Here is a 12,059-nt window from a genome sequence, read left to right as displayed (position 1 = left end):
CACAAGCCTTACATCCAAAGCCAAATGCAGTTCTGCAACAACAGAATAATAATAGCACTTTATTTATATTCTGCCCTCTCTCCTCAAGGGGACTCAGAGCAGATGACAGCATATATATAAACACAAATACAGACTAACATTCAGTTCCTTGATACAATCAGACAGACATTCAAAGACAAAGGCAAAGGCTTCCCCTTTCATCTCCGGCTTCTGGAGACGGTTCTCAACTCCAGCTCTGGGGCAAGTGCTTATCTCCATTTCCAAGTTGAGGAGCCTGCGTTGTTTGTAGACACCTCCTGGTCATGTGGCCAGCATGACTGCTTGGAGGACCTATTTGCCTTCCCGCCGAGGCAGTACCTATTGATCTACTCACATTTGCATGTTTTTGAACTGCTAGGTTGGCAGGAGCCCGCCCTGTACCACGGATTCGAACTGCCAACCTTCAGGTCAGCAAGTTCAGCAGCTCAATGGTTTAACTCATTGTGCCACTGTGGCCCAAAACAAACCCCAACTCCCATCAGTTCTAGTGCTGATGTCTAATGAGGAGGAATGCACGAGTTGGGAATCCAGCATCTCGAGGGCCACACAAATTGACATACCTTTTGACACATTTGCTTTAAGGGTTGGCTAATGGCAGACATTGACCCTCCCTTCCCCCTCTGAATCTCTTCTCTCCTTCCTTCAGGCCAAGTCCAGAAGAAGCCCTGGCCTGGGGGGAGTCCCTGGAGAAGCTGCTGCAACATCAGTGTGAGCATCAGTACCCCCCTTCTTGACCCCTTCCTGAATGCACCTCACCCATAGCACCTCTCTCCCTCACCCCATTCTGTTTTCATAGCCTGGGGGGCAGGGAAGAAAGGTGCCAGGAGTGGATCAGTACTCAGCCCCAGGACCGCCATCTTGGTGCCCTCTGCTTTGACTGGCAAGAGGAGGGGGCAGGACTTGGGGGGGGGAGGGGCTTTCCTGGTTTATGTCACTATTGATTTTTTTTGTTTATGTGATTTATATGATTTGTATTTTATTGATTGTTTATTGATGTTGTGTTTATTGATGTTTTGTTTGATGTACTTTGGACTTGGCCTCATGTAAGCCGCACTGAGTCCCTTGGGGAAATGGTAGCGGGGTACAAATAAAGTTTATTATTATTTATTATAATTTTGACACTTTAGTATGGAGAGTATGTGCTGTGTGCTTTGAGATCTCTCTCTGCTTATGTGTCAAGAGAGATGTAGACATTGAGTTTTCCCCTCTCTTGAAACCTTGCAAGAGATGGATGTTAGAGTAGTTCAGACCCAGTTCTTTACCTATTAATAATTTCTTCTTATTGTAAATAATAATAATAATAATAAAAATAAAAAATATATCACACAATCCTAGACACTTGGGAAGTGTTCAACTTGTGATTTTGTGATACGAAATCCAGCATATAGATCTCGTTTGCTGTGACATACTGTGCTTTTGTGTCAATAATAATAATAATAATAATAAAACTTTATTTATATCCCACCACCATCTCCCCAAGGGGACTCGGGGCGGCTTACATGAGGCCAAGCCCAACAAAACATCAGTAAACAACAAAGCAATAAGCAAATAAAACAATATAATTAATATAACTCACATATAGACAATAACACTCAAAAATTTAAACACGTAAAGCTGAGTCAGATGTGATAGTTAAAAATTTAAAAAATAAACGCTCGGCATGAACAGAGGTTGGATGTATCTAAGTAGGGGTTTTTTAAAAGAAATATAGTGAGGGCAACCCAACGGGTAGTTAAAGTGCTTCTGAGGACATTTTGCAGGGAATTGTTTGCTTTATTCAGGAACAGCCACGTTTTCAGGCTCCTCCTAAAGACTGCCAATGTGGGAGCTTGCCTGATATCCTTGAGAAGTGAGTTCCAGAGTCGGGGGGCCACGACAGAGAAGGCCCTCTCCCTTGTCCCCACCAATCGCGCCTGCGAAGGGGGCAGGAGCGAGAGCAGGGCCTTTTGTGACTTATTAAACCTTTTGTGACTTTTTAAGATTGGACTCTGCATGTTTAGCTCCTAAGCTCTGAATTCTTTCCGGCCACAACACACGGTACTTCACGCTCTGCTTGCTAATAATAATAATAATAATAATAATAATAATTATTATTATTATTATTATTTATACCCCGCTACCATCTCCCAAAGAGATGCAGCTTACATGAAGCCAAGCCCACAGTACATCAATAACAAAAGCAATAACAAAAACCATCAATACAATACAATTAATATAAATCACATAAACAATAAACAGTAACACACAAGTATTTAAAAACCTATGTAATAGTTTAAAATTTAAAAAATGAGCTGATACTCAACTTTTGTATCCTGTTTGTTTTTGGATGCTCTGCTGTATATTTTAGGGTAGTTTTCCCTAACACCTCCTTCCCCTGGGCATGTTTCTCCCTCTATTTATGCCTCTTCAAAATCCATGGTGCCATCAATGGTCACAGCTGGCCTCCAGTAAGAACGCTGGCCTTGAAAGACTTTGTGTCCCTTCTTCCTCTTCCCAGACGGCCTGGCCGCCTTCCGCGCCTTCCTGCGCACTGAGTTCAGTGAGGAGAACCTGGAGTTCTGGCTGGCCTGCGAGGAATACAAGAAGATCCGTTCCCAATCCAAGATGGCCTCCAGGGCCAGGAAGCTTTTTGCCGAGTACATCGCCATCCAATCTTGCAAGGAAGTGAGTAGACAGGAAAGGGGGGAACGGGGAGGGCGTTGGACTGGGGCCATGGGCAAGAAAGTGTGTGTGTGGGGGGGGGGGAGGAATATCACTGTGAAAGACCCCCCTCTTAAGTGTACAGTAGAGTAACTTATTAGCAGCAGCATGACCCAGCGCCAGTAGCCCGGAGAGATGAAAAGGAGAAAAACACACAGACCAATGTTATCCCTTCCATAAGAGACTTTTTTGGTAGTAAAATAATATAGTTGCACTGTTTACAATAATAGCCTCCCCCCACCCACCCCTGGTGGTGCAGCGGGTTAAACTGCTGAGCTGCTGGACTTGCTGACCAAAAGGTTGGTGGTTCGAATCTGGGGAACAGGGTGAGCTCCTGCTCTTAGCCCCAGTTTCTGCCAACCTAACAGGTCGAAAACATGCAAATGTGAGTAGATCAATTGGAACCGCTTCTGCAGGAAGGTAATGGCGCTCCATGCAGTCATGGCAGCCACATGAACTTGGAGGTGTCTACAGACAACGCCGGCTCTTCGGCTTAAAAATAATGAGTACCACCCCCCAGAGTTGGACACGACTAGACTTAATGTCAAGGGAAACATTTATCTTTGCCTTATTTACAATAACAATGTTTCCACAACACAAATGAAGTCCTTTATACTTCCTTCTTTGCTTCCATGCTGGGCTTCTTCCTCATGCAGATAAACAGCTTCGCTCTCACAGAGGCTCCTTTCACACCAGAGTTACACAGGAGCTTCACACATGAAGCCTTCAACCTGGGGCTTCCTTTCACCGAAGCTTCTCACATCAGGCTTCTTCATAGACTAAGACCTAACTCACACTGTGAGGCTTTCTCTCACAAAGGCCTATCTCACACTGTGAAGCCTTCTCACAGACTGAGATCTTACTCCGACCGAGGCCTTCTCATACTGATGCCTACTAACACACTGAGGACTCATGCAGATAAACAGTCTCCTCTCACCCCAAAATTACTCAGGAGCTTCACATAATAGCTTTACACACAGCTTTACACATGAGGCCTTCAACCCGGGGCTTCTTTCACCGAAGTTTCTCACACCAGGCCTTCTCACACTCAGCTTTCTCATAGACTAAGGCCTACCTCACACAGTGGCTTTCTCTCACAGACTAAGGCCTACCTCACACTGTGAAGCTTTCTCACAGACTGAAACCTTACTCCGATTGAGGCCTTCTCATACTGATGCCTACTAACACACTGAGGACTTTATTTATTTATCATTTATTTATTTTGGGCTTTTATATCCCATCCTATCTCCACCTCCAAAGAGGGACTCGGGACAGCTAACAAATTGGCACCCCATGGCACCCACATCAGAAAAACATAAATATACAATTTAACAGTAGTATAATAATAACAGTATAAAACAGTACAAAACAATATAAAACAGTATAAAAACAATTGAGCCGTCAGCGGTTTGAATCAACATCCAAGAGGCAGTCAGTGAGTTCTATATAAGTCATCATGTCAGCCTGTCAGCCTAATCTACAAAAGCCTGATCCCATAACCAGGATTTTACTTGTTTCTGGAAAGTCAGGAGGGATGCAGCATATCTAATTTCACTCAGGAGGGAGTTCCATAGCCGAGGGGCCGCCACAGAAAAGGCCCTGTCCCTTGTCCCCGCCAGACGCGATTGCAACAGTGGGGGAACAATGAGCAGGGTCTCCCCAGATGATCTTAGGGCCCTAGGTGGATCGTAGCGGGAGATACGTTCAGACAAGTAAACTGGGCCAGTGGGAGGACTTTCTCCCACTGAGGGTTCTCTCACACTGACACCTTTCTCCCACTGAGGTGAACTAACACTGAGGCCTTCTAATACTGAGGCCGACTAACACACACTGATCAACTATCAATCTAGCACTGAAAGAGTTAAATGGATGCAATGACTCAGCAAAAGCTGCAGTTCTATATGAGCAGGTGTGCCTGTAGCTTAGTAGCCCTCAGTCTGAGTGAGATTTCCGTGGGAGAAGGGCCTCAGTGTGTTAGTAGGCCTCAGTATTAGAAGGCCTCAGTGTTAGTAATCAACTACCAAGCTTGCAAACTTTGTGCTTTGTTTGTTTGTTAAAAAATGCAATACAACGATAAATAAATAAATAAGTGCTTGACTCACATTTTTGTAATTAAAAATACCTCGTTAATTCTTAATATTTCTGACAAAATTGTGGGCCCGTTTGATGACTCAGGGATCCTCTGAAACAACCACTTCAGCAGTCCAATTGGACTCCCCTCTCCTCCTCGCCCTCCTATATTGTCACCCACATTAGGCTGGCTATTCATCCACCTGTCTGTCCCGCAATTCTGCAGGGGAGCTGTCTGGCTGGTTCACCTGTGTGGCCTCGCTCTTTTGCAGGTCAACCTGGACTCTTACACCCGGGAGCACACCAAGGAGAACATGCGGACCCTCACCCGGGGGGCCTTCGACCTGGCTCAGGGGCGCATCTTCGGCCTGATGGAGAAGGACCCCTACCCGCGTTTCCTGCGCTCTGAGCTGTACCTGGACCTCGTCCGGCCAAAGAAGCCCAGTCCTGTTCTGTAGGGTGGGGGCTCTTTTGGAGAGCATGACACTCATCCAGGTCTTCCTCCCTCCTTGACCGGACCCTTGCCTGGATTATAGAGGGGGCCTCTTTCTTCCATGCAGGAGGAGGGGTCAGATGTCAGAGGGGAATGCCCTCCCAAGAGTGGCTTTCTCACTCCCATGGGGTCAGTGATACTAACACCACTAGACCCCTGTGAGACTCAAGGCTATTCTCTCCTGTCGCCCCAAAATCATTCTGGAGGTGACCAGCACAGAAGGAAAGCCCTCCTGGAGAATGGATGTGGATTGGGACCAAGATGGCTTCCTTAGGGGGATGGGTCTACGTCTTCCTTCCAAAGAGACTGACCGGCATCTAGCCTTTGCTTTGGCAGACGAATGGCCCGACCATTGGCCACACGGTCCCTCTAGGTCCCTGGTCTTATTTATTGATATCTGCTGGACTGGATAGGTTTTGTCTCTGAGATCTTATCCCCAATGTCCCATAGCAAAGGATGTTTTTTAAAAACTTAAGTGCAATATTATTGTATTTTTTTGTGTGTCAGGAGTGACTTGAGAAACTGCAAGTGGCTTCTGCTGTGAGAGAATTGGCCATCTGCAAGGACGTTGCCCAGATGTATGATGTTTTTCTATCCTTGTGGGAAGTTTCTTATGGGAGGCTGTATTACTGTTTTGTTTTGGGGGTTTTTTTTTGCGTCAGGAGTGACTTAAGAAACTGCAAGTCACTTCTGGTGTGAGAGAATTGCCCGCCTGCAAGAATGTTGCCCAGGGGACGTTGGCTGGATGTTTGATGTTTTAAAATCCTTTTGGGAGGCTTCTTGTGGGAGGTTGTATTATTGTTTTGTTTTGTTTGTTTTTTTGTGACAAGAGCGACTTGAGAAACTGCAGGTCGCTTCTGATATGAGAGAACTGGCAGTCTGCAAGGATGTTGCCCAGGGGGACGTTGCCGGATGTTTGATGTTTTACTATCCTTGTGGGAGGCTTCTTATGGGAGGCTGTATTATTGTTTTGTTTTGGGGTTTTTTGTGTCAGAAGCGACTTGAGAAACTGCAAGTGACTTCTGGTGTGAGAGAATTGCCCGTCTGCAAGGACGTTGCCCGGATGTTTGATAATTCCTATCCTTGTGGGAGGCTTCTTATGGGAGGCTGTATTATTGTTTTGTTTTCCTTTTTTGTGTCAGGAGTGACTTGAGAATCTGCAAGTCGCTTCTGATGTGAGATAATTGGCTGTCTGCAAGGATGTTGCCCAGGGGACGTTGCCCAGATGTTTATGTTTTACCATCCTTATGGGAGGCTTCTTGTGGAAGGCTGGAGCTGACAGAGGAAGCTCACCCACTCTCCCTGGATTCGAACCACTAACCTGTCGGTCAGCAGTTCTGCCAGCACAAGGGTTTAGCCCATTGTGCCACCGGGGATTCCTATATATATATGCTGTTGTATGTTCTCCTTCCTTCTGGGATGAATGTGGGGGCATGACGAAGGCACCGGGCATCTCCCCTACCCCTTGAGCCCCTTTTCCCGTCCCTCTCCTCTACTGGTCAAAGGGCCACAGGATGTGCCACTGCCGTAATAGGCAGCAGACTTCGTCCAGGTAAGACGCATCCATGGGAATCGGGCCCTCTGAGCCTCAGTCCGTGTCACAAGGGGGGGGGGGTGCAAGCAAGCCTTGGCCCAGGAAGACCCCCTCTTCATAGGCTCCTGCTCCCCCCCCCCAAGAGGCTGAGAGGAAGCTCCCCTTTCAACGGCCTAGTTTACCATCGGAGAGAATCTCCCTGCAGTCTCCAAAAACAAACAAACCAAAGACTTTCATGAGAACGTCATAATGACTATGTAGGTGGAATAAACTATGAAACTAAGTCCAGGATCCCGCTTCTGTCCTGATTCATTCCGGAGAGGAAGTGGAGGGGAATCCTACTGGTGGTCCTTGCAAGCTACTAAGTCCACTGTGCAGACACTTCAGCACTTGGTGGGAAGAAAGTGGGTCCATCCTGCCAGATATTGGGGAGATTCTCTGGGTTTTTTTGGGTTCCTTCTGTCAACTTCAGATCTTCTTCCAACTGATGCACCTTCACACAAATGGGTGCCTTCGTCTTTCCTCACTTCACCTATGGGTTTCATTTCCTTCTAGACCAGCATTTCTCAACTTGGAGATTGTGAACCCTGTGGGGGTTGCAAGGGGGTTTCAGAGGGGTCGCCAAAGACCATCAGAAAACACCTATTTCTGATGGTCTTAGGAACCTCTTTGGCAGAGAAAGCTGAAGATCTCTCCACCTGTCCTTCTCGTCCTGTTTGGAAACAAACAGCAGATCCTCTCACCAAAAGCCCTCCTCCGCTGTGATTGGCCGGCCTCTCAGCCAACGGGAGGGCTGTTTCTGAGACTCCAATTGGGAAGGGGAGAGCAGGCGTGGTGCGCATGTAGGCGTGAGGGAGAGCGTGCGAGGCAGGAGGGAGGCGCCAGCAAGTCCCTTCAAGGCATGGGGGGTTCAGTGTTAGGAAGTTTGGCCCAATTCTATCATTGCCGGGGGTCAGAATGCACTTAGATTGTAGGTGAACTATAAATCCCAGCAACTACAACTCCCAAATGTCAAGATCTATTTTCCCAAACTCCACCACTGTTCACATTTGGGTATATTGAGGATTTGTGCCAAGTTTGGTCTAGATCCATCATTGTTTGATGTAGATAAACTACAACTCCCACACTCAAGGTCAATGCCCACCAAAACCTTCCAGTATTTTCTATTGGTTGTAGGAGAACTGTGTGCCAAGTTTAGTTCAATTCCATTGTTGGTGGAGTTCAGAATGCTCTTAGATTGTAGGTGAACTATAAATCCCAGCAACTACAATTCCAAAATGTGAAGGTCTATTTTCCCCAAATGCTACCAGTGTTCACATTTGGGCATACTGAGGAGTCGTGCCAAGTTTGGTCCAGATCCTTCATTGTTTGAGTCCACAGTGCTCTTTGGATGTAGGTGAACTACAACTCCAAAACTCAAGGTCAATGCCCATCAAACACTTCCAGTATTTTCTGTTGCTCATGGGAGTTCTGTGTGCCAAGTTTGGTTCAATTCCATCATTGGTGAAGTTCAGAATGCTCTTTGACTGTAGGTGAACTATAAATCCCAGCAACTACAATTCCAAAATGTGAAGGTCTGTTTTCCGCAAACGCTACCAGTTTTCACATTTGGGCACATTGAGGAGTCATGCCAAGTTTGGTCCAGATCCTTCATTGCTTGAGTCCACAGTGCTCTCTGGATGTAGGTGAACTATAACTCCCAAACTCAAGGTCAAAGCCCATCAAATGCTTCCAGTATTTTCTGTTGGTTGTGGGAGTTCTGTGTGCCAAGTTTGGTTCAATCCATCACTGGTGGAGTTCAAAATGCTCTTTGGTTGTAGCTGAACTATAAATCCCAGCAACTACAACTCCAAAATGTCAATGTGTATTTTCCCCAAATGCTACCAGTTTTCACATTTGGGCATATTGAGGAGTCGTGCCAAGTTTGGTCCAGATCCTTCACTGTTTGAGTCCACAGTGCTCTGTGGATGTAGGTGAACTACAACTCCAAATCTCAAGGTCAATGCCCATCAAACACTTACAGTATTTCCTGTTGGTTGTGGAAGTTCTGTGCCAAGTTGGTTCAGTTCCATTGCTGGTGGAGTTCAGAATGCTTTTTGATTATAGGTGAACTATAAATCCCAGCAACTACAACTCCCAAATGACAACATCAATCCAGTATTCAAACTTGGACTTATCGGGTATTTGTGCCCAATTCGCTCCAGTGAATGAAAATACATCCTGCTTATCGGATATTTACAGTAGCAAGATGACAATTGTGAAGTAGCAACGAAAATTATTTTATGGTTGGGGGTCACCACAACATAAGGAACTGCACTAAGGGGTCGCAGCATTAGGAAGGTTGAGAAACACTGCTCTAGACAAATGCTCAGGGGTTCCTTGTTTTCAGGGCTTGTTATGAGCGTCAGGCCAGCTCCATCTTGGCAGCCACGAAGACTAAGCGAGTGCTTGTTTCCTGCTGCCCTGGAGAATAGTCCTCGGTGGAGCCGTGGCTTCCAATGGCAGGAAAGGAGAATCCACCTGAAGATCCGGAAGAATTTCCTGGTAAGAAAAGTGGTTCAACAGTGAGTCCACTAGAGGCTCCTTCTTTGGGGGCCTTTAAACAGAGGTGGGATGGCCATCTGCTAGGGGTGCTTTGATAGTGCCTTTCCTGGATTGGATTGGAAAGTCTAAAAGGGGATGGTAGGGGGCCTCTTCCAGCTTTGGAGTGTTGTTCGGGGTCCAGGCTGTGGAGCAGATGTGTGCTATTCCTGTCGTTGGGCAGCCTCCTTTCTCCTTCCAGAACTGGGACAATTCAGACTCGCAGCCGAGCCCAAGTGAGGGAGCATTCGGAAATATTTCCAAGCTGAGGTCACCATTGGTGGGCGGCCTCACTCTTCCGTGATGTGCCTGCTTGAGGTTTGTGGTGGAGGAAATCAAAAGGACTTGGAGAATGAGTCTTCCGAGGAAGGGGGAGTCACTCCAGTGTTTTCATCCCTTGGACTTCAGAGTTTCCTATCCTGGGGTCATGTGACGCTTCTCTCTAACTCAGGCCAGGGTGGTGTAATTTTTCCTTGTGTCCAAAAATAGGCCGCCAGAAACCACAACATTGCCTCCGAGGCAAGGCTGGAATGTATTTTTGGTTGGCAGATGGCTTTCAGCTGCAATCCTTCCTTGTGCAGGAGGCCAGACTTTGGATCACAACATCCAGCTCCTCTGACCTCATTCCCTGATTCAGGAGTTGCATTTCTGCTTCACAGACCGCAACGGTCAGTCCATTGTTTCCTATGAGTAGGAGAAAGCGTTCCTGCGCCAGGGCAGAGGGCCTTCCCCTGAATCGCTCCAAGAAGCAGCCAGACCACAGCAGGAGGGAAGGCGCCATGATGTCATGGGTTTCTGTATTTGGAAACGTTACTTCATTGATCGGATGTATATTGAAGTCAGGAGCTGTTTAGATTGACTACTGATTGGTGGAGATTTGCACAAGCCCAATGAATGACTGTTGGCAAAAGGCTGCTGAGAGTTCGGTCAGTGGAACAAGGCAGCTTTCATTCTCAACAGAGGTTGGGCCAACTGGATTCTGCTCCAGCCAGGATTCCTACGAACTGCCTTGGAAGGAAATATGGTTTATTTATAGTCCAAGTGTCGTGCCAAAAGGGCAGCCCTGGCTTGCTGCAGGTTCCCTCTGTGTGTGCATGGATGTGGGTGCGCGCATTCCTGTGCAGGCAGGCTCAAAACCAGCACTTTGAATTGGGCTCGGTGATGGACCGGCAGCCAGTGGAACTGGCATAACGGGGGTGGTATGCTCCCTGAGGGACCCCCCGGTGGCGCAGTGGGTTAAAGCACTGAGCTGCTGAGCTTGTTGATCGAAAGGTCGCAGGTTTGATTCCGGGGAGCGGCGTGAGCTTCCGCTGTCAGCCCTAGCTTCTGCCAAGCTAGCAGTTCGAAAACATGCAAATGTGAGTAGATCAATAGGTACCGCTCCTGCAGGAAGGTAACGGCGCTCCATGCAGTCATGCCGGCCACATGACCTTGGAGGTGTCTATGGACAACGCTGGCTCTTTGGCTTAGAAATGGAGATGAGCGCCACACCCCAGAGTCAGACATGACTGGACTTAATGTCAGGGGACTACCTTTACCTTTACTATGCTCCCTGTATGCCGCCCCAGTTAGTAATCTGCCTGCCGCCCGTTGAACTAACTGAAGTTTCCAAACCATCTTCGGACTTCCGGTGGACATGGCGACGGGATAGCCTCGTCGAGAGAAAGCTCCCGACGAGGACCGGCGTTGTGGTGGTTAGGTAGAGCTTAAAAGCTCCCCCCTTTGCCGGATTGAGTGCAAAGGTGTCGCGAACCCCAAGGAGGCTCGAGACCCCAAAGATCTCTCCCCCCTCAAGGAGGAGAGGTCGAGAGGGTCCGAGCGGGAAGGGGAAGCGAACCACCCCGCAAGGATCAAGCCGCAAGGCTTGTCTTACCGCCGCCAACCCACTCCAAATTGAAGAAAAGAAGATTGAAGAAAACCCCCAGCGAGGGGAAAGAAAAAAGAAAGACTTCACCCCCAGGTAATGGGAGAAAGTTCCCAAATTGAAAACATTTGAAAGAAGGAAGGAACGGAGGGAAGAGGAAGGCAGGAAGGTTGGAGAAGTAAATAAATAATAAGAATAAAGAATAAAGAAATAGAGAATAAAGAGACTTAAGGAAATATAAGTTTATATTCAAGTTTATATTCAAGTGAACCAACAAATTGGATAAAGTGGAACAAATTGAACAAGAGGAAATTTGGCGAAATCTGGTTAAATTAATTGAAAAAGCCGATCTATGGGAGTTAATCTTGTATATTTATATTATAATTCAACATAAAAGAGGGAAGGAGGACGAAGTGCCCCCTACGTAAATCTATTTGAGATATTTTTTGGATTTGGAGACGGAAGAAATAAAGGTAAACAATACCGACCTTGGCGCCATTATTGTTGAGTCTATCCCAGCCTTCTTCATAAACAATCTAGCTGAATGAACTAAAGGAAGTGACATAATTGGAAGACTGGAGATAGTGGCGGACTAAGAAACAAGAGGGAACCAAGAGGGTTCGGAAGGGAGTGCAGAGAGGAAGTGACGGGGCGGAAGGAGAGACGGCGCCATTTTGGATCATAGAGAAAAAACGCTATAGATCGGCAGAGAAAAAACTTGTGTATTTGGAGATATTTAGACCCGGAGGAGCAGAGGAGTAAGACAAAAGCCATAAATA

At 46.9% G+C, this 12,059-nt stretch overlaps 1 protein-coding gene across 6 annotated transcripts in view; it reads left to right on the top strand.

Annotated features, from left to right (window-relative positions):
• The window catches only part of RGS3 (regulator of G protein signaling 3), a 67,659-nt gene extending 60,532 nt beyond the window's left edge, over positions 1-7,127 (top strand). For all 6 annotated transcript variants that reach the window (XM_067471919.1, XM_060757239.2, XM_060757237.2 and 3 more), the window contains 3 exons: positions 686-747; positions 2,537-2,703; positions 5,082-7,127. In XM_067471919.1, the coding sequence (XP_067328020.1) occupies positions 686-747; positions 2,537-2,703; positions 5,082-5,267 (415 nt within the window). In that variant the 3' untranslated portion in view covers positions 5,268-7,127. The remainder of the gene's footprint in view (positions 1-685; positions 748-2,536; positions 2,704-5,081) is intronic.
• Positions 7,128-12,059: the final 4,932 nt, after the last annotated feature.

This window comes from Anolis sagrei, chromosome 11 (assembly GCF_037176765.1).
Source record: "Anolis sagrei isolate rAnoSag1 chromosome 11, rAnoSag1.mat, whole genome shotgun sequence".
Classification (NCBI taxonomy): domain Eukaryota; kingdom Metazoa; phylum Chordata; class Lepidosauria; order Squamata; family Dactyloidae; genus Anolis; species Anolis sagrei.
This window is presented reverse-complemented; position numbering and strand designations above follow the sequence as displayed.